The 23,789-nt window shown below is 41.1% G+C and overlaps 1 protein-coding gene across 2 annotated transcripts in view; it reads right to left on the bottom strand.

Moving 5' to 3' along the window:
* Positions 1 to 19,364, bottom strand: part of tafa1b (TAFA chemokine like family member 1b) — a 100,404-nt gene extending 81,040 nt beyond the window's left edge. For both annotated transcript variants that reach the window (XR_003840751.1, XM_029502723.1), the window contains exons 1-2: positions 19,236 to 19,364; positions 16,834 to 16,970 (exon numbers count right to left, since the gene is read on the bottom strand). Coding sequence is in view for 1 of the 2 variants with exons in the window: in XM_029502723.1 (XP_029358583.1) it covers positions 16,834 to 16,957 (124 nt within the window). In the remaining variant the exon portion in view is untranslated. The remainder of the gene's footprint in view (positions 1 to 16,833; positions 16,971 to 19,235) is intronic.
* Between the last annotated feature and the right edge of the window lie 4,425 nt (positions 19,365 to 23,789).

The raw sequence follows: 23,789 nt of genomic DNA, 5'->3' as shown, positions 1-23,789 counted from the left end.
CCTGATTTATGCTATTTTAATAAATATTTTCGCTTTGGGTCGCTGAAAACATTTTCTATCAGCATGATCCTTTTTTGTCATTAAGTCTAAAACTGTGTGAGAATTGGTGAATGTGGGGCTATTAAAGGCAGAACTAAGCTGCTAATTTTGCCATGCCATGCTGCAAAAGTGAACACATTTAGCACCACGCCTCTTACATGAGTGAAATGGAATGAAAGCAAATAGCAGTCATGCAAGTATGAATACTGGATGCAAGTATATGCAATCATTTGTGGGCACTGTGAAAAGAAGCATGTGTGAGATAAGAGGAGTATTAAGAGAATTTGGTATCAAACATAGTATAAGATGGTTACTGTAAAAGATGAGTCACTAGGTTGGTTTGATATTGTCAACCCTATTGCGAGTTTGATGCAATCGCCCTGGAAGTGTCTTGTACTAGAGGCTTTAAATATTAATTTTACCATTTAAGATCCACTGATTCAGAGAGAAAGTGGAAGCCATAGGGCACTTAATAGGCTACTTATCACACTTACTCTGATAGGCCCAGTGCTTATCTTGCTATTTAACAGTTGCTAAACTCAGAATCATGCTGCATGTTTTCTGCTGCTTTCAGTGAGGGAGTATGAAAGTTCAAGTGTTTGCACATTTATACGGTTTCATTTAAACACATGATGCTGAGGCGAATATGTCGGAGTTTGTACGTATGTGTGTGTGGGTTAGTGCCTAACTGAAGCTGGATTTTAACTGTGGCCTATTAAAGGCCCAATATCAAACTAGGACCTGCAGAGCTGTCAGCCACACTGGCAAGCATAGGCCTAAAACCACACATGTACTGCGGATTAGTTTCTGTCTGTTGCGCTGGGTAAAATATGTGATCTCATATCTGAGAAGTGGGGTAGGAAGAAAGGGTGGGATTCTTGTCATTAATGTCTAACCTTTTGAAAATGGATTTGCAAGTGTGACGAGATAAGGGGATGAAAGTGATTGTGAAAACGTCTTCACCCTGTGAAAAGAAACATGGAGAGAAGGAGGGGGAGACAATTGCAGTGTTCATTGTGAAATTAAACACACGCTGCTTAAGATACTGCCCTTCATCTCATGTCACATCTGCATATAGGGAAGATTAGCACATACATATATTCTTTTCCATAGATATGGTGAAGATATCTCAAATCATTATAAAAGACCAAATTCTACAACGCAAATAATCCACAACAAGCAGCTCCTAACTCTATTCCATAAAATTTGATGATCAACCAAGACTAAGATTTGTAGCCCAACTCCACCAGCACTGTAAAGCACACTGACACTTTGGGCTGAATGTTAGCACCACTGCCAGCATGCTTACATGTACACATTAACAATGCCAACATCAGCAAGGAAGGTGTTCACTATTATAAAAGTTTATTAGCAATATAGTTTGTTATTAAGCTGAGATTTACCGAAGTAATTGCCAAAGTATTGAATAAAGGGATCAAACCGGATCTAATTAGCAACATGAATACGTGAACCAAATTTCATGGAACTCCATCAAATAGTTGTAAAGACATACCACTAAAAACAGAGTTGTCAACAGTCATGGAGGAGTACCATAGTGAGCACCAATGACAGAAGGTTCTGTGGTGACACTTGAAAAAATACCGCACATGAAGCTCACTATTTGCTCAGCCTTGATTTAAAAGAGATGGGTACGCTTCTGATGTGCCACAAGAATTATCTGTGCAGAGTGGTGTTTCAGTGCTGATCAGACAGTTAGAGGGACACATGAACTTAACTTTTATGGACGGGCTCCAAAACACCATTGCTGACAAAATTGTAAGATCAAACTTCTCCAAATAAAGTGAAAAGCAGTCTAATGAATACTGCCAGCCCATTCTTTCATCAGATTAAACCAAAGTAAATGAGATTTGATCAGAAGGAGTCAGGCAAGTTCGTTGCAGCCCTGATTACAACAGTAACTGCATGGTTGGGCATGAGAGAAGAAGATGCAAGGGAGATGACATTTATAGATGGTGCTAGAACGCCAGCTTGTAACCCAAAAACTGAATGAAAAGATGGTTTAAAAATCAAAAAATCTTGGCAGGAAAGTTAATGTGACAATGATCCCAAGCAAACTGAAAAAGAAAGAAAAAAACAAAACACACACAGGACTTTTAAAGAAGAAAATAGTGGAGACTGCGATCTGACCAGTTATAGCTTACAATTTCAAATAAAACACTCTTGGAGTATTATAAAACTGGAGAAACAAAATCTCTCCAGGATACTGGCTGAAAAAAAAAAAAAACTTGTGAAGAATGTCAGGATGCCTCTACACAGGTTTGTATTACATTGTGTTCAATCTGTCATCAAAATAAAAGACATACACTACAGGCCAAACGTTTGGACACACTTTCCTATTCATTTGAATGAAAAGGTGTGTACCTGGATGCCTTGACTGTGTGAATGGCATCATGAAATCTGATGATTATCAAAGAATTTTGGGGTGCAACGTCAGAAAGTTGCATCTCCACCAGCGGTCATGGGTCTTCCAGCAGGACAATGACCCAAAGCATACTTCAAAAAGCACTAAGAAATGGTTACAAACACAGCGCTGGAGATTTCTAAAATGTCCGGCCATGAGTCCAGCTCTGAATCCCATAGAAGACCTGCTCAAAACAGCAGCTGGGAGAAGGCATCCTTCAAATCTGAAAAACCAGGAGCAGTTTGCAAAAGAAGAGCAATCCTAAATTCCTGCAATGAGGTGTAAGAAATTCATTCATGGTTACTGCAAGTGATTGATTTCTGTACATTTTTCCAAAGGGTGCGTATTGACTATGAAAAACAAAGCAGTCGCTGAGAGGATAAGTGTATAGGGTGTGCTAGTAAAAATACGGCTTCCCAGTCACTCAGCCTCTCTCTCTTTGTTACCTCCCGCTGCGCCAGTGCACAGATGATGATGTTAACTACAGCAGTGGTTCTCAACCTTTTTTCAGTGAAGTAATCCTTAACAGTTAGGGGGAACTCAGCTAAAAAACCCTAAACTATGTTTAAGGGCTTTTGAATTGATTGCTAGATTTAACATATATATTTTTTTTAAATCTCACGTACCCCCACGGGTACACTTACCCCAATCTTAGAACCACCGAACTAGAGCTTACTGCCCATATCCCTGTGACCCGCTTCCTGTGAAATCAAAATAAACAGCAAAAAAATAACGATTTACTTTTCATCATATATACCTTTATGGCTCCTACAGGGAGTGCTACCAAATATTAAGTTAAGGTTGCCAATAATTTTGTCCAGGGGCATTTTTTTGAGTTCTGTGTGGAATCAAATCAGGTTTGAGTTTTTTATCTGTGTTTTGTATTGTTCCAATGCAAACACAAGAAATAGATAGGTGAATACTAAAACGTGTAATAGCCTTGCAGATAATAGTGAAGAGAAAAAATGATGCACAGCAATAGTTGAATGCAGACACAGGATGTACATGTTGTGAGCTCTCAAACAGTCCTGATGACTATCTGCCACATCAGCCAACCCATCAATGAGGCAGTGGTGGAAAATAAGGTAAGCTTTTAAAAAGGTTAACGTTTTCATTGCCTGGCAGACTGGCAGCATGGCCTGCTCAAGAAGACCCAATAACGACCTCTCTCAGCCATTCCTGGCCAGCCATTACAGCATCTTCCGGATCAAATGAACGGCATCTGTCTGGCAGGACTTCAGCAAGAGTGCTGCTTGGCGGGCTCAGGCAGTCGCATCCTGCCTCGTTCTTTTGCATACACATAAACACATCCCTGTTTGTTTGCAAAGAAGAAAGGAGTACCACAAAAACAGGTGGATCCAGCCAAACATAGAAATGTCTAGAGGAAAATGTTGAGAGAACGCAAGTAGCATGGAAATGAGATGAAAACGATGATCGATGGTAGTGTAGTGGCTGGACAGCAGATGCGAGATTGATTGGCCAAATTTTCCCTCACTCTTCAAACACACTGCTGTCTCTTCCAACTGGCAGCAAGGTTTGAAACGATCGGCACATTCACAGAAAACACGAGTCCAACTGTCTTTACTCCCGCACTCAGCCACAAAGCATTGGTACAAGTATTCTTCCTAGATAACATTAAGAGATTAGGAAGATTAGCGATTCATTACCATATGGTTCTTGAATGTTTCTCATTTAATATGTTAAACCAACAATTTATGCAATATTGAGCTATATCCTGATTTTTATCCTTCACATGTACAGTGTAAGAGACGTGTTTCTACTTTAAAACTACATAATCCCCTCTTGCTCATGAAAAGGAATATGAGGCAGTTTTACTGCTGCTGTCCCATGTGTGAGAAACCTATTATGAGTGCCCTTGCAGAGAGCACTCAGATCAGAACACCTTCCTCATCCAATTCACCTCAGGATAAGATGGTGTGTTCACAAGAACCTGTAAGACCTTACGAGGGACTAGTATTCACCTTCCAATATCACCAAAATGACTAACATTAGCACACTACTCCTCAGGCTAAAGAGTGAGAAAGAGGTCCCCTTGTCTCCAGCAGTGACGCTGGATAACCTCTGCTCCGGGCAACTGGAGGGCTTTCATGTCTTCAGGCTCCAGAAAATCTGCCCTCAGTGATTTAGTCCTGGAGTGGTGCTCAGGTTAACCTAGGTGTCTTCCTTTTCTGAAGATGGTAGTTGAAACAGTAACACACAAACCTTGTTGAGATTGGGCAGCACGATCCTCAAATCAACATTATTGGTTAACTGTTTAAATATTTACTCCTATAAAACATTTAATGTTTGTGATTGTACATGGCTAGGAAGACCATCGTATTCTCATATGGAGATACCAGAACCATTTAGCACATTTTTATTTTAAAAATGGTTATTGATGATCACAATAGCTGCTCCTGGCTAGCACAAGTACTTCTAAGGTGGTGGAATAATTTGATGCGGAAAATGGAATGCATGGACCTTTTTCAGATCATAGAGGGGTTTGGCATCGTTGAGCTACTGTACTCATTCCAATTAGCAATAGTACAATCAAACAGCAGGCAGTGACACTTTCACCAAGACACAAGACGGGGAGAGAGACTGCTAACTGCAGTTGAAAGAGAACCCAAGTTGTGAAGAGAATAACAGCATCAAGGGAGTAAGAACTGCACATGAACTGTTGCTTTACATCGGTGACCTGCTACTGTATATCTCACACTCACCCAGATCACTTCCTGTTGTTCCGCTTATTCTGAAATTCACTAAAGCGTTTGCTAACACAAAAACAAAAAGGGAAACTGTTCCTGGTTAATTCATTGCCAGGAGTTTTTAGTCCTTCCATCCCAATTCCTCTTACACCATGGTCTAATCCAATGCAAAAGTCGACACAGTCAACACTATATGAATGACCACCTGGCCAAAATTTATTCTCATATTGGGGATATCTGGAATGGGTTTGGACACTCCATCACTAATCATCCCACTCATATGCTCTAGTCTTCTCACGTGCTTATACATTTGTGGTTTGGAACTATTATCCGGGCTTCCATTGTGGTCGCTGTTGTAATTACTTAACTGTTTATTTTGGTGCCCAGCCAAGTGCTGTTCTGTCTAATACTATGTGACAAGTCTTGGCCTTTACAAGTTTACTGGCTAGATGTCCGGTCCTGCTGAAATGAAAGCACATTTTTGACTCAGTTCCATTTAATGCTAAACTATATTATGTTAAATATTTTGATCTGCTCAGTATGACTTTTCCTTTGATTTTGTTATTTGTTCATTAATTTTAATTTCCTTATCATGAGAAATTAGGTATTTGTAATTACTATGATGTAATTATTAGCATTATTATACCAGATCCCTGTAGCATTTAATAGCCATATCCCTGATTAAAACTCAGTCACTCATTCCTAAAGTAAAAGCAGTCAACTGCACCTCCACTAATGATTATTCAAGAGTCACAAACACTCACACAATCAAACTAGAGAGCAGCCAAGTTTATGATGGTTTGACATAATTTCCTAAAGTAAAGTAAACTAAAAACGTTTAAAGTACTTTAAAACACACAAGCATAAACTTTATTCCTACACCGCTTTATCTTTATTTGTGGCCCCCTCTTGAGCAGAACGGCAGTTCACTTCAAGATTGATTTGACATTGTAAAGTTTGACCTGCAAAGCAACTCACAATAAGTGAACAAAAATAATGACACAACATTCGATAATAGTGGAATGTACTATAAAGTGATTTAGGTCACAGAAACTAGACATAAAAAGAAGTGAATGGGATATCTCACTAAATCACTCAGCTGCTCTAGTGAAAGAAAACACAGCAAAAGAAAAGATATCTGGAGAAAGGTTGTCGAAATCGCGCTGTATGTACACATATCAAATCGGTTATCAAAAGGCTGCTGTACAATCAAACAAAAGGGCCAGGGTTGATGTCAGAGCAGAGAGTCACCTGTCAATTATCATCAAGTCCGACTGATATTTCTCATCTCTAATGAGTCCTTCTTCCTCACCTCAACCCTCACTGGGACTCTCTGGTGTATAACACCACCTACATTACCCCAGTTGAACAAATAGTCACAGCTCTTTGAATATGTACCCCTTTAAGCCTGCCCTTGTTGCAGCAGTGGGTTACATTTCCCTTTCACAAGGTTAAATAATAATAATAATAATGAGACAATTACAATACTGTCTGCCTGCCTCTTTGTCCTCTCATGTGAAATCATTCCAAATTGCAATAACATCACTACAGCGACATGATGCTGCGCAGACATCTGTCCTTGTGTATCCCGACAGCATGTGCACTGCCTGTCTACAAGTTCTGAGACAAGAAGCAGCTACTGCTGAGGTCATGTTTCATGCTAAGGTAATGTCCTGATGATTTCATAAATGTAATACGCCACCGTAACAGCATGTCTACATATCCGTCACACAATAAAACAGCAGATAAAGATACGAAAGTACAAAATAGTTGTTCAGCTCCAGTATCTTCTCTATAGTTAAATCAAGAAGATGCACTTGGATTGCACCTGAGAAGAGGCAGAACTGTGTTGCAGTGGAGGCACTCATTTTTGAGAAGCTTGCACTCGACAATACAGGGAAGAGGTGGAAGGCAGTACTAGGAGCTAATATACACTAAGTGAGCCAGAGGTACTTTGTCTCTCTTCAGCCAAACACCACCCTGCTACTCTGCTTCTTTGCATCGCAGAGAGCAAAAGCCCTTGATCTTGAACAACAGAGAGCGCATTGGCTCATCTCTGAGTGCACTTTTCACTACATGCGTACAATAAGTTACACAAATGCAAGCGTGTGGACCATAAGGGGAAAAAAAAAATGCTAATTTGCTCTGAAGAAAAAAAAAATAAAGTACTGTAGAGTGGTCTAAGGAAACTGTGTTTAGCGAACTTTCATGTTCCGGCATTGGCAATATAAACCTGCACAGCTTGCTGTCCGTCCAAGAACTGGCTACAGATATCCCATGATGCCAGGGAGGAAATTATTTTGCAGCTTAACTATCTCTGATTGTCCCACAAAAATAAAAGCTCAACAGCAGCTTTATAAAAAAAGAATCTTTTTGTTTGTCTTTCATGATGGAGCTTAAGCTCACGCGCCTTGATGTGGATTCAACTCCACAAGGACAGAGAAAAACTATACTATGATAAAAGTTGAGGTGAGGGATGCAGTTATACATCGGTACAGTTCCAAGAATTTTTATTTAGCACACATGCGTGCCTTGTAATTTATGCCTTGGAAGGGGCTAAAATCCTCAAGGACATGGAAAAGTTGTTATGATCAAAGGAAATATGTGGAAAGGTACTTGCTTCTATCAACTCAGTTCCAATAACACCCCTATTTTGTATACATGTATGCCATCCACTTATTATTTTTTGTTGATGCCTTCAGGGAAATGGCTGAGCAAGTTCCTTAGAAGAGGCATTTATCCTCGTTTACACTCAACTCACAAAAGTTACAGAAAGCAGGTCGAAAGGTCTTTTTGTTGGAAAAGCCTTGTAGCCCTAACCACTTAAACCTCTGGGATTAGAGATGAGGAGGATGAAAATCCTGCATAGTCCGCCTGGCTGTCCGGGGTTCTAAATAATATTTCCTTGCAAATACACAGTGCCTTCTGCACTTCCTTCCCCGAGATGATTTAAGTGAACCATGTCTTTTTTGGAAATGCCACAGAGGTAACAGACGTATAGAATAGTCTCTGTGCCAATGAACAGGATTGGGATAATACCCGACCAAGATGAGCTCTGCAGCTAATAGGCAGACGAGATGTCCTGAGAATGACAAAGACAAAGAGCATAAAAGTAAGGAGGGAGGTAGTGTGCGAGAGAGAAAGCTCCTCTGGGTCATTAGGCTACAGACAGACACTTGCAGGTGCCACCTCATCCTTCATTCTTTCACTCTCCTGGCCAGCAGACATCGAGCAGGAAGGTGTGAGGGCACTGAGCCATGTTCAGTGAACCTGACATGCGCTGGAGATACTGTAGCAAATGAAGATACATTGCAGGCCTAGCGGATACTAATTGTCCTCCTAGATTTTCAACAGTCTGTCACCATTCCCCCCATGTACAGTACAAGTGACAGGCACATTTAACACAAGCTAGACAACAGAGTGAAAACATACAGTGGCATGGTGGCTGGCACAGATTGAAATATGCTATCCTGTCTATTTATACAGGCATTTGGTCGTGTCCATCTCGTGTGTCATACTCTGGATAGCAGTGATGAACAGTTAACGGTGACATCTCAACCTAACTTCCATTATTAGCGCGTCTGCTGTCAGACAAAGCTGTGATAAGACAATGTAGTGCTTCCTTGGCATAGCGGCCGTATTCATGCAGACATCAAACAAGACAAATAGACCTTCACTAATGCTGACAGAGCACCCAGGGTGGAAAATTTAGACAGACTTTCAATCATACATTTGACAAGTGGGGACATATTCAAGCAAGAGGATTTCTGTTTCCATAATTCCAAAGCCCATGATCCATTTTTGGCCTCTGTCAGGACATGAATGAATGATTCACTGGACTGAACTGAGACAGAAAGTAGCACTGCCCAAAAGTACATTCATAAAATCTGCAAAAAAAAATAACAATTATAATAAATATATATATATACACATTTATTTATTCTAATTTTTATTTTTTTGTGGATGTATGTGTTTTTGGTTCGAGGAGATGATGAAATTGATGAGATCTTAAATTCTGACAGTTTTGATAATACACTGAACTTGTTGGCAACATCAAATCTAATATGTATATCGAGCTTAATTAGCAAAATTAGCTTTCAACAGTTCCTTTTAGCTTCATGAGTCCTCACCACATAACACTGTAAGAGCCCTGACACTGCACAATAGAAGTAAAGTTGTGTGCCGATAATCACTTTCAATCTCCATAAACCTAAGTGATACTATAGAGTTACCGAATAATGCATCGATTTATCACAGTGAGCAATAAGTAGTGACATGACTGATTGCTAAAATACAAACAATCAACCACTTACGAGGAGAAATATAGAGTTTAAACTAAATATTTCAGTGGGTACAAGGTCAGTGAACAAGAAATCCCTGAAAACAAACCAGAGGAAAAACTGAAACTCGCAATCAATTATTCTACAGCATGTTTCTTTTAACATTTAAGAAACCACAGCAGAGAAGGTGGAAATGGAGCTGTCAATTCACATGTCAATTGTTGCTTTAAAAGGCAAGCTAAAAATAATGTATTCTGTATATCCCCTAAAAAAATTGATTGGGAAAAAAAAAATAAATAAAAACAAAGATCAGAAGGGTAAAATGTGTTGGAAAGTAAATTAGTGGTATGGTTATGACAACCTAATTTAACTGCCACTGGTTAAATGTGTTGCTTGGGCAAATTAGTCGACTGAGAACAAAACGCTCAATGAGAAACGTTTGTCCCATGCAGTGGTTTTAAATGATGCCATGAGGTAGCTCTGATGCATTACAATTACCTGGCAGTGTCTCTTTTCCTCATTAACATAAGCAAGTTATTTCACTTCAGTGACAAGCCACTAAAGGGCTCAGGGGCCTAGAGGTGATAGAGAAGCTGAATATCATATTGCATAAATAAATATGCTAATTCTTTAATTTAAGTCATTTTCTTTTGGTCTGTTTATTATACATAAAATTGATATGTTGTAGGGAGCTGGAATAATTAAGATCTTACTGAAAAAGGCACAGAAGAGTATTCAACCTGGATGAAAGTAGGCTCACATGCATCTTCAGGTTCCGATAGACCACCGGTTTGTTTGGACACACTTGGCAATGTTCAACTGGACTGTCCATTTCCATTCTCTTTGATTTATTGAAAATAATTAGGAGAATGAGCCATCTGTTGTCAATAGCACTTGTACACTCTCCCTGACACAGTTATCTGAGTTATGAATACAATCTACCATGATACCATCTTATCTGGGTAGAAAAGGCACTATACGTTCGCTTAAAGACTTGTGATGAGAAAGACTGGTAAGTAAATAAACACAGCAATATTGCCAAAAGGTTGAAGTGGGATCTGTTTGCCAAGATTGAAAATAAAACACTAAAGACAAATAGATAATGTCTCACTGAGTTACACGCAATCAAATATACTTGAAGGCAACATCTAATTGAGTGCTTACTACCCCTCCCAAGAGGTCACATATAACTGTATCTAAGAGAAGTGCACATCAAATGCTTAGCAAAACTATAATCTGTATTGTATCTGAGTTTGGACGGTGTTGTTTTGTTTTTAATTTTTACAATAGCCAAATCAAAAATGCAACAGCAAAAGTGAACAGTTGGAGTGTAAATCTACATATGCTGCAATGGCCAACTAGATTACTAGCAACAATGGTAGTATTGACTTTGAAGACTTTGTGTGATATCTTTATCTTATATTTCTGAGTCAATAAGCAGTAAAAATACTCATACAGGACTGTAACATGCATTGTTTGGGAGATTAAAGTTACATTATCATATTTATAGTTTTATTAATTTCATTAGCTCATACCTGCTGGCTCTATCTACATAAATCAGCTCAAGATAACTGAAAAAAATCAGTTGGATATTAGACCATTTTTTTATTGTGAGGTAATTGTTTAATCATTATTGTAAATTTCAAACAGTGTGTCATAATACTCACTCTATATTTTTAGACAAAAGCTTGGCTGCCATAGCAGCGGCCACTATGGTGGCAGGGCTAAGTGGGCGTTTGAAATAGAAACATATGCAGGAAATGGTATAACTTCAGGTCTGCTTTCTTAGTAGAGCTCACCTTTAAGTGAATATCTGATTATGTGTGGAGGAAAAAGTCAAGAAATGGTAGACAGGCCATCGAAACTACCAATTCAACCTCCACTCCCTCCGCTCATGCTGGCCATAAAACGCAGTGTAATAGGATTCCTAAGCTTTTCCAGTGACTGCTTCCACTATCACACAGACATTTAAGTGCACTAATCCATGACAAATGGTCTCATCTGATCCATGACAAATCGTCTGAGGGGCCGATAGAGACGAGGAGATGGAGGAAAGGGAGGGTGGGATGAGGGCTGTGGGGCACAAGAGGACAGAGGGCCAGGGGAAGAGGCTGGGCACGGAGAGAAAGCGGCTTGTCACCTGAATGATCAGGCTTTTAATGTTGTTTTTAAGAAAGGTTGCTTTCATTATCTCCAAAGACGTACATGTGTGTGCGTGAGCATGTGAGAGAGAGTTAGCGGGATCACATTGCACTGATGAGCCCTCTACCTAAACCCGCAGTTTTCAAAGCAATTATAATCCCATGTGGAGGTAGATTATAGGATTTGAGATCCTCTGTTAGCAAAAGGCAGGATTTGTAGATGTCATACTCACAAAATGAATTCTAATTAAATTTACGTCGTATATGATTTACGATATCCATCCTCCTATTGCTCTAAATGAGTTGGTTTTACATAACACTGATACACACACACCTGAATATTTTGTCAAGCTAAAAAAGAATGGAGAGTAAAATAAACACAGCAACCTGCAGCCTCATAAAAGGTTATTCTGCAACCTTGACAGTAATGATTTGGATATGTTTGCATCTGTGTGCGTATGCGTGTGTGTGTGCACATGCGTATAAATATGTGCATGGGGCTTATGCTGTGTTTCAGCCAGATCAAACAATTCCTTTTCCTCCACTCTACAAAAGTATGATTGATTCGTCATCCATTCATGTGACTGTAATTTAATTGAATGTTCTTTCACCATCACGTCTCACAATAATTAGTCTCCACAGTTTAATGGGGATGTAAATAAAGCCGATTTAATGGGGAAACAAAAAAAGCGCAGCCTATATGGACAGCTGTTGTTGTGGATAGTGGGGATGGATCTGCCACTTACACTGTAAAAGCTTAGACCTCCACAGAAGAAGAGAAGCAGCAAGATTACCAGCTTGAAGATGAGGGAAAAAAGGTGCAAGCGCACACTGTGTTTTTTTGCCTCCAATACTGAGCTACTGTAACCAGGAGCTTGGGAACTATGAAAATCATTTGCAAGTTGAAAACTGTCTTTCCATTTACTTTTCTTTTGAGCAAGTGAAGCTAATTTCCTAATATTCCCAAACACTGCCCCCAAAAAAAAATCACCAATCTTCTGAAGCAGCCAAGCGCTCGGCAAAAAAAAAAAAAAAAAAATTATATGTATGGCTCCCTGTCCTAATTCACCAAAAAGACAGCTATCCTAAATCAAGCTGTATGTTTCATTCAACATGCCGATGTCAGATTTCTTCTTTGCTCAGAAATTCCCATCTTTAGATCTTTAGATCTTAAGTTAAAGGACAGGAGATTCAAAAGACATGTTAACTAAAGTTTAGCACTACAGCATTTTAACAGGTTGTTTTCTTAGCATCATTTTATTTGCCAAACCCTTTGTAGCTTCTTATTATACCATTGCTCTTGTTGGCCGTACTGGCTATTACATGTTTACTTTCACTTCAATGAGTTTTCTGCACTGAGGGAACTTCTGCACATTTCTGCACATTATGGCGCATTGAACAATGAGCTCATTAAAATGTCATCCAATTATCTGTCATTAAACTTTACAAGCCATTACAAATCAATGGATAAAAACCTAATGGCAGCACTGCAGCATTTGTTACCAGCCTTTTCAGCAAGACCTCTACGCTGCGCTGTCCTCTAAAACATTTCTCACACACATGCAAAGCCAGTGTACCTTTGGCTGCCATTCACCACTTAACCACATTTCACTGTCTTTGATCATGATGTTCTTTCAAGTGAACAGTAGGCCACTTGCACAGTATGCTAACAATGTGTGAGTAATAGGCTGACTTAAAAAATGGTTAAGCATATATACCGCTAGAGAAGACTAACAGGCTAGAGGACCGAGTTTCACTGCTGCACCTGAAGAATCATGCTACTCTATTAAAGGCTGATATTCTCCTTAACTGTCCTATCATAGTCATAATAAAACCAAGTTGAAGTTGTGATGTTCAGACTGTCCCATTGGGCATTGAGACGGTATGATCAAGTCTACTGAATGTATTCCACAGTGAAAGTGTAAATAAATTCAGTAGCTGGGAAGGTAACATATCAATAATACTGAACAGTACTACAATGTGGAGTCAACACATTTGGGAGCACTTTCATTTTGATGGTAGAAGATGCCAAATCTACAGTAACTACCGCCAGCAATGCACTGACTGTGCAAATTGGTTGCACTTTTACTGACTTGTGATGGAGTCCAATACTACGTGCTGTCAGGAATGGCCTGATTCGTGCGGCTGCTGTCTTGGCAGTGAGCACTTGTGCTCGCTGTGTTGGCAGGTGGGGAGGGTGCAGAGCTCAGGCTTGTGTGTGTCATGTCACATTCAGCTCATCTGTCAATGTAGTGGATTATTTCTTGAGAGACCAGAATTGGCTGCACGGAATCAGGCCGCCATCAATCTTCAGCCGCATGAGCAGGATGCAGGGGAAGGTTGTGTGAAGCGCAGGCTCATGGGAAGGAGAGCGGCGCCGCTTCCTGAGCAGGTGACGAAGCAGTCAGGCAACTCGTTACTCAATCTCCGCCTCGGTGTTGACTTCGCTGATTTTTCACAGAAACATTTGGAAAAAATAAATGTGATCTTGAAACTTTGTCTCTGCAGTGGCCTTTTTTTTTTTTTTTCGTATGTCATTTCACAAATTCAGGAGGCAGATAAGCTGATTTCTGAACATTGTTAAATGCTTCAACAGGCCGGAGGATTACATCTCTACCTCACTCAACATGACCTTCACTTCCCCTGCTTAGATACCCGCACAGCCCCTTGTCTGTGTATGTTTGTCGATGAGGGATGTTTGTGAGTTTTTATACCACTCAGACTCTCAGACAGTCGGCTAGGCTGCATGCCAAGATCCAAAGAAATTTATTTCAGGACATAGTTTCTTCCAAACTACTAACCCGATGCTACCTCTTCAAGACGCGGTCCCGCAGACAATGTGAAAACATAGTGTGCCAGGGCGAGCAAGAAAACATTTTTCATTAAAAAATTTTAATGTGAGTTAGGTATTATGTCTAGTCACGTAGAAGGGAATCATCTTTAAACCTGCATGCCACTTCCTTCATTGATGGGAATAATCTCAAGCTTCATTTATGGTACAGCACAACATATCTTCAAGAGATAAGGAAATATTATTTAATCACAGAAAACAGCAAAGCATGAGAACCAATGGATTCTTCAAGGCAAGACATCTCTTTTTTTTTTTTTTGCCACGTCCTACATATCCATATCTATTTATATCTGAGGGCTCTGGCCTCAATGAAACCAAAGAGCTTCTCAAATTATAAAATCAATTCTAATTCAAATATTCATCATAGCATTTCAATTCTGAGAGAGCAGTCCTAGTTAAATCGGTTAACGCTACTCCATAGCTGAGTAAGATTGATGTCAGCTTAATCCTCTTAAAAAAAACATGATATACAGTAAATTGTACAGTTGCCGAGCGGCAGAGGAAAAAAAGAGCCCTCTGAGCACTGAGCTGTAAAACATCAATGTCTCCCAGCATCATGATTGTCAGCACCAATTATTGCTGTCATAGGTCAGAGTTTGTCATAGGTCAAACGTTTTTCCAGAGAACACTTATGCTAAAATAACATCATGACTTCCTCACTGTGAATTTAAATAACATCTTTTTTTTCTTCATGATGATACTGAAAAATGTGTGACCCCAGGTTAAATAATGAAGATGTAAAGAAAAAAAGTGTTTGTCACCAATCCCTGCAAAATAAGTTTGCATCCTCTTACAACCGATGCACCGTGTCCTGAGCACAGCTCCAGTAACCTCAGGAGACCCATGAAAATGCCACACCATAATGGCTTTACTCAGAGAACGGGTTGTACACGTCCGCACCAACCTTAGTGTTGTATGCAGTAAGTGTGTGAGTTGATCTATCTGACAGGAAACCTTCCAGAGGACTTTCAGCCATAACTCTTTTGCCTGGATGACTCTAGATCCACACTGGTGGTGGTGGTGGTTGGACAGGAGGGGAGGGGGCATTTCTTCCCTCCTCTTCCCCCTTGGGACAGCTACATTATTCAAAAGACATTTACTGAGCCTTGCACTTCCTTGTACATCTTTGGCACGAAGCTTGACTTGCCAACCAGTCAAAAAAAAAAAAAAAAAAAAAAAGAAAGAAAAGAGAAGCGAAGAGAGACAAAACAAGAAAAAATTGGAAGTTGGCCTTTAAAAATTCATTCAGAGCTCTCTGTCGCTCATCCCTCACCCTCTTGTTCCAATTAACGGGCTAGCAATACTTTGAGAACTTTCTCTGTATCATAGCTGGGATTTTCACTTGTCAGCTGTTCCATAGCAAAAGCAAGCCAGTTCCCCAACACGCTGCTTAAAGTCACCAGTGTTCAACACAAGCATGGACAATTCATGGCTGGATTTTTCTTTTGCACGCTGTGCTTCAATTACCGTCTTTTAGCTTGGCTGTGCAACACACACATGAGAATCAAGCAGAAGATAGCACCAATGTTTAACTGCCACTTGGCTTCCGGAGAGACCCCCTCTCTGCACAAGGATTCAGCTTGGGAGTCTCACTCATTGTTAGAAGCTTAAAGAAAGCCTTTGCTTTGCTGGAAAAAAAAAAAAAACCTTTGCCTGCCCCGTTACACTCCCACATACACCACAAGAAACGCTGGTAAGCTTTTCCATAATCAGATTATTAGAGTCGCCTTGGCGTCTGCCCTCCCCTTTTTGCCCCTTCAATGCAGAAGACATTGAGCTTAATTGCCAAACGTTTCCAAAAGAGGGAAATATAATTGTCATTTCCATCTAAGCCACAGTGATCAAAGCTCCCTTGGTTACCAGCACAGTAATAGGGATTTTTGCCTACAGCTTGTACTCCTCGTATCAGTCTGCCAGCAAGATTCAGGGTGCAGTACTCTAGAATTCCTCAGTGCACACAGTATCTACACCCCTACCAGCAAAACGACAAGGTTTAAAGATGCTCTATGTCTAACATGGCTTCCATGTTTGGATACAAACACGGGCATGCAGTGCAACTACAAAACCAAAGTCAAACAACAATATTAGCCCGGAAATAGCCAGAAATATTTACAGGGAGATATATCTGAGTATGACTAAATGGAAATATGCAACATGCAATTAGAGGCACAATTAGCAGTCATCCCCCTTGCTTATCTTGTATGACTCCAAGCACGGTGAATCATCATGTTACAGTACAGTGCTGTGGAAAATTGTTCTGACTTTCTGCACAGCTCTTTTGGTTTTGCTTTTTAGCAGTCAGAGATTAGAAGTGTCGCCCCATGGATAGCACAACATCTCACATCGTAAGATTATGCTGTGAAGCTGAAATCTATCAAAGAGGCATACGCACCCAGGGTGAGAATGTCGGTGCGACCAGGTCGGGCCACATGGTGCTGCTGGACGGTCTGGTAGAGCGTAGCCTGGCACAACAACAGGAAGCCAAGGCTAATCCACATGCCCAACAACCAGGACATGGTAAGGCCGAGTCTGCAAGAGGACAGAGGCAAAGCTGTATTATAGACCACCCAGATCTGGTTTTGCAACACACACTGAGTTTAATACACTGTCAAAACACAGGAAAGAGTCGAGTTGATGCTCCTCCTGAAATATTGTGGTATCAACTTGAAATATTAGACCAAGAAGTCTAGAAGTATGATTTATTTACACACATGCAAGGTTATCTTCTTATAATTACAGTAGGAATTAGTAAAAGGAATAAATAAAAACAAGATTAGGCTTCAAGAAAGAATTCCTGCAGACAAAGGACTAACGCAAACGTAAATTTAATCTGGTCAATATTTGTTTTGTCTAAATCTGTTGTGGTAAAAGAATTTATTAAAGAATATATTTCTTCTGCAAACTTGTAAAACAAATCATTTTATACAGGCATATGTATATTTTGATGAAAACTATGGGTCCATTAGTATCATCGCCAGTGCTCTGAATATTGTCTGAAGTTTGTAAAAGATTGTATTTTGAAGAACACAATTGAGAAGAACCTTTTTGTGGATTTGCTCAGTGACTGCTTAATGGCTGGTGAGGACCAGCATATGGAGTCACGCCTTAGCCCTTACTGAATAATGACGCTCTCCTCCCTTCCAGGTGCTTTCAGTGTCTCAATGCATTCAAGACCCCGCAGTGGGAAATTTTAAATCATCACCTCCACCTGCTCTTCAACAGCATGAGGCGTTTACCTGTCTGTCCTTTTCACTTAAACCGGATGAAACATACAACTCTGTGACTGAGTACTGCTACCTTGAAACACCACCTCATCGCTTGCTTATCACAAATTCTGGCAGCCGTTATTATACATTTCTCACTTTCCACTGAGATTGTGACTTTCTGTGTGAATCTGATGCTCGGTGTGAACCTATCACTTCTATAATTTCTTATTTCACTAGATCTTAAAGCACGAGTGAGAAGAAAGCAGGCTATGGACCTCAGGGGGTCTGGCCAATAAACACTTGAAAAATCACAGATTTCACATTTGAGTAAGGGGTCCATTTAGGTACAAATGAAGAAATTGCCACGACAGCAGGCCAGATTGTTTCCACAGAGCAGAGCCACTGCTCGCTCACCTGTTTGCTCAAACAAGACTCACTTCACTGTTTTTTGAGCATGAGGGGTTACAGCCATTGCGCTGCTCCACGTTGTCCTTGTGTTTTTCACCCCTAGGCCACATTGAGCCAGCTTAATATTCAGAGAAAATTAAGCACATTATAGTAAATGGCACTTTGTAAATCCCCACCCATGCACTGTCCATCATAATCTGCAGCTTTTCGTGGAAATGTGAACTGTGTTTTCCTCCTTTGCTTTTTTTTTTACCCCCCTTCCTAACAACAACAACAACAACAACAACAACGCTTCTTGTGAACAGAAGCGTTGCAGTTATCCGCTCATTGTAAAGAGACCCAGAGCTGCTCCCGGCTACCGGGAGGCCTCCTTGCTGAAAAATTGCATGTGACTGTTACCGGCAGCTTTTGACCAAAGGTGAAGACGTGCGGCGGCAGACTTTCAATGAAACGAGCCAACGTGCGTCTCATTTTAAAGGAACTTCACAGGGGAAGGAAGCGGCTTTCATGGAAAAAGGGAAAAACAACTCTCGCTCTTGGAGGGTCGTTTTTGTCAGCGCAACTAAGCGCCCTCCCCCCGACTAACAAAAATAGGTTCGGCGTCTTGAAAAAAGGAGCAACATATTGAAAAGGGTTTACTCTGTTTGGTTCCGTCGTCAGAATAAAGCGGCAGATGAACGGATCCACTGTGCGTCGGATGCTGTCGCGGAGTTGAGCAGCAGACACACCTGCATGCAACACCGACTCGGACCAAATCACACCACAGCGGGCGTCTGTCCGACTCTCCTTCTGCGCACTTGACCACGACTCCCACAAACACATCAGAACTTTTTTTTTTTTTTTTGGATTTTATCGGACGTACTCACTCTATCTGTATCAGGATTAGTGCAGCATTCCAGCTCAATGTAAAGGTGTTTGGAACTTGTATATATTATGCCAAAGGAATGTCAGGAGATGCAGGATGTTTTAGTAGATAGTTATTTTTTTGTTGTTGTTTTTTTTTTCAGCTTTCAGCTTTTGCATGAGTCCAGACATCCTTTACTCAGACTAGACACATTTCCAACCAGCAGCAGCCTGCAGTGTGGAATATGCTTCCATTTTTGCAGAAATTGTACTTCATAACCCCACCCATCCCATCCCCAAACACCAGAGGCATTCCTCGAAAGTCCCACACCCTTACCTGAGCTGCGCGTTCAGGAGGAAAGGAGCTCAGTCAGAATCACTGCCTGCCCAGCAGCCTCACTCCTCTGCCTTAAATCCATCCATACTTTGAAGCCAGGGGTTCCCGCGCGAAATTCCAGTGGTCAGATGAGCAGAGCACCACACAAAGGGAGCTGAAATGCTGCTCTTGTCCTCAGTATTCCCTCCTTTTTCACTCCTGCTGCTCAGCTCCTTGTGAAATCTTTGGCAACACAGTCAGCAAAAGCAAAACACCCAGGGGTCTGTGTCACACACTGGCCAGGTTTTGAGGGATGGGATGCTGAGCATGTCACTGCTGTATCAGTCACATACGTGGAGCTCTTTTCTCCTCTCCTTCCTTCAGCCTGTGCCTCTTCTCCGTCAGTAGAACTCCTATGTTGTGGTGACAGGGAGCTAATTTACCCCCCTCACTTGTCGTCTCCTTCTCTCGCGTGCAGCGGAAGGCTCCAGTGGAATGACTGCTCTGTGTGCTCTTGGCTGCGTCCCCCCATTGAGAAGCTGTGCTGATAGTGTGAGCTCAGTGCTCTCTTCAACGCACTAAGTAGAGTCTGTGTCAGAGAGGCAGAGCGAGTGTGTGAGTGAGCATGCATGCGTGTGTGTGTGTGTGTGTGTGTGTGTGTTACAACGTAGTCCAGCTGGAAGGAGAGAGAGAGAGAGAGAGAGAGCTGAGAGAGTCAGATCACATGTCTTAAAGCAAGACTGCCCACTCCTGCATCAAGACTTCATCAGCAAATGAAGCATTCTTTATTAGCCCGCCGCCGCTCTTTCCATCCAAGCCTCCCAGTCACAACGTCACGAGACGTGCAAGGGTAGCCTCCAGCTCTCTTTGTATGTGTTTCAGCGGGTCTACGTACGTGCACGTGTGACTTGGAAAAGGATGTAGAGGGAGGATGACTGAATGTGCCTCTTTTAGTCATCAACATCAAGCATTTGAAGGGCTGAGAGTGAAAAACGCTCCAAGCACAGCACTTTTAATAGAAGGCAGAGTGCCTCATCAGAGTTTTACAATCACCATATTATCCAGGACGAGCTGGCTGTGCTCTTTCTAAGGGTTTTTGTGCTGTTGAGTGAGCGTTTGTTTTCACATCCTCCCCCCTCTTCGGATGTTTCCCGTCACTGCAACAAACGTGAATTTGCAGCACCAGGCTGAAAGAGTCTTCGAGCATCCTTCTATCACTTGCTCACAAACTGACAGTGCTGGCTCTGACGGGAAGACATCCACTGTCTTTTGTACGGGTGTGTGTGTGTGTTTGTGTATTTGTGGAGGTGTAAGGGTGTGTGTTTCTGCTGTGCCCAGCCATGCAGGCAGGTGAGAGCAACTGGTCTTGTTTGTGTGGAGTATGTTTCCCTCCAACACATTTCCTTCCATATGGAGAGGCTCCCTTGTAACTCATTATACTGTTAACCAGAGATTTACAGTAGATGCCAATCCCACGCACCTGCCATGGCTGACTCACTCACAGTCTGACATTTCATGGAATATGAACTCAATGCTGCTCACAACAATACAGCTGAAGGGCTAAATAAGCACTCAGACTGTTAGGATAGGGATGGTTCTGTGAGAGAGTACAGGCAAATGAACTTAATGAGATAAACTTCATATCAGTTGTTAGCTGTGTCCTGTGGTCTTTGCACACCGTCATTTGTTCAGATGCAGTACAGCCGTGTGGAGCTGTTGTGCAGAACGAACAGTTTCCTGATTGGCTGTCATTATCCACTTACCCAGTTGGGTGGCATTTCTGAAATGGCTAACAACCCCTTGAATTCCCGGTCACTGTGTCATGCCAAAGGGGATCCTGGACATTCCCTGCTACTGCTGCCATCCCTTCTGCTTGTTCTTTATATGCCATAGAGTGATTTGACAGCAAGATGTGCACAGCCCCACAGAGTTACAATCTGTAGGGGCGAGAGGGGCTGAATGTAGAAAAACACACAGTAACAAACGGAAGAAGAGATGTGGGGGGATTTATTATTCCCTCTGTAGGATTCCTTGAAGTGTGATGTGAGTACCTGAGTGAGTAAAATAGTAGCTGTTAACACAGACCTCCTCTTATGGCTGAGGAATAAAAAACAAAAACAGTGGTGTTGTAATGATTGCTGGATGTGTTTTTAGCCTTGTGCTGATGTGTTTTTGCTTTTGGATTCAGTCCATTGTATTTACATAGCTCTACTACAATCTGATGGGACTGCAATTATGAATAGTGAAGCTGCCATCTGGATCTCCATTGGGTAAAGCACACCACATGTTAAGTGACCAGATTCACATTAAGGGGGGGACTGCAGGGTAATTACCACATTGATAAGTGTTTCTCCTCTGTCAAACTACATTTATACAAAACAGCTTGATTAGCAATAAATAGGCTTATTTGTATTTGTACATATTTGTTGATATTTCCTTTTGTAAGGAGTCTTAATAGCATGCACGCTTGAATTTCATTTTGCCTTCAACACATAATGTCTTTATGATCTGTCCCATTAGACTTAGATGAAGGCGTGAAATGAAACAGGCCCACAAACAAGCCTCAGAGGAGAACTTAAGATTGAAGGCATCCAATTACTGCATGTTCCTTTCAGCAATGTGCAGTACCAACACGATTCTCCCATTTGTATCTCCTTTTTTTTTCCATTTGTTAATTTGTGGCGTTCTCCTATTTCTCATTCCGCGTCCATCTAAGCCATGTCAGGAGAATAGACTGGACAACAGAATTTCACGGTAATTTTGGATTGTTGTCGTGGTCCCGGTCTTCTCTGTCTCCCTTCTCAGGGGCTTCCATCATTTCCAAACAGCTGTTGCTGCAGTCCTTGCCAAGACCTAACCACAGCCGACCAATCACAGGCCAACTTTGTGTCTGGATCTGGGCAGCCCTGTTAAACAGCAGCGTTTGCCAATAATGCCATCCTGCTGTATGTCTTTCTTTCTCATTCTGTCATTGTCTTTCTGTCTCTCCCTCTGGCTAATACAATTCTTCCTTCCAGTGGAGCCAAAAAGCTTCAATATGCACCCGCTAGCAGTAACAAAATATCAATTTAAGCCCCCTGTGCAGCTTTCTACTTTCCTTGAAAAAAAATGTCTTTGTCCACTATTATTCTTGCATACTTTTCATCATTTCTCACTAAACCTACCCTCCATAAACACTGAACCAGAGAGAGGGGAAGAGTAGCACATTAGGAAAAGAGGAAAATAGAAGGTGAGATTAAGGAAGACAGAGAAGATTCAGTTGGAGGAAGTACGCACTGGCAACTTTTGCCCACTGGTTGATGGCAGAGAGAGAAAATGATTAATGATTAATGAGCCTGATCTATTGCAATCATTTCTTTCACATTTACCACAGTGTTCATTTTCTGCTTTTGCTCACAGGTACTCATTCCTGAAAGAATTTGGCTTTCAGGGTGTCAATTTGAAAATTCAAGTGTAGCCTAAAAGGTGAGGTGTGTGGATATACAGTTCCCCACACATAAACCTCAGAGGCTTTCCCTTCATCTCCTCTCTTTAGTCAATCGGCCCTGTGAGAATTAACCCTGGAACGTCGCTCGGAACTATAAAAGGAAGAAATATACAGTTTCAAATAAGTAAATTGTTATTTCAAAACCTTAATCATACATTGTTTTTGTAGTCACGTCCCTAATTACTTAGATTTTCATGAAGTTGATTCCAGTCACTCAGCCAATGACACACTTTACTCCCCAGTAACTGAACTGTTTCTATTCACTCTGTGCCAGCGTGGACTTTTCTAAATGGGCTTCTACACAAATTGGCACGGTGGCTCAAGGTGAAGGAAATAAAAAAATCAGAGATATAGAAGTGGCTGGGCTGCAGTGGTCACCCCAGTCTGGGTATTTGTCTCAGTCTGCCTCCCTCTCAGCTAAACACGGCCTGGCCCTGTGGCTCTGTTCACACACACTTAACTTTTATGTTTTGTGTTGGGATCTGTGTCACCAGACAGCCATTATTATGTGGCTGACTTATTTTGGATGAATAATCAAATGAAACGAAAAAAAAAAAAAAAAAGTTCTCACTAAGCTCACAGAAAATGAGTCAAAGCCCAGAAAAGTCCAAATTGCTTCAAACTGTCATGCATCTAGCAGCAGTGACTCTGCAGACAACAGACAGGAGAAGCAGAGTGAATTCAATTCCACAGCTCTCTCTAAATCCAGTGAGTGGTGGTCAACTTTAATCTTGCCTGGAGTTTATTTAATAGGATATTGTGTAGTTTCCTATTCTGTTTTTTTTTCCCTTTTGTTTTGTTTGTTTCTTTGTCTATGTGATTTCCTCAGAGATAAAAAATGTTGTCACTGAACCATTGAACGGAGGAAAAAAATAATTTCTGTTGTATATGGTCCTTATGCGAATGTAGCTTCTCTGTTGCTGTAGTTGTGTCATGGGAAAAGCTCCTTTCTGTATGAACTAGATAATAACATCACCACGTACTCTGTAACTGAATTGTGTAGATTCACTGCAAAAAAATTATTTTTGTCTACCCCTAAATTGTTCTACAAATCAGTGTTATCAATTGATTCATTCCAGTGCTACGTT

The sequence above is a fragment of the Echeneis naucrates genome, chromosome 5 (genome assembly GCF_900963305.1).
Source record: "Echeneis naucrates chromosome 5, fEcheNa1.1, whole genome shotgun sequence".
NCBI classification, from domain to species: domain Eukaryota; kingdom Metazoa; phylum Chordata; class Actinopteri; order Carangiformes; family Echeneidae; genus Echeneis; species Echeneis naucrates.
This window is presented reverse-complemented; position numbering and strand designations above follow the sequence as displayed.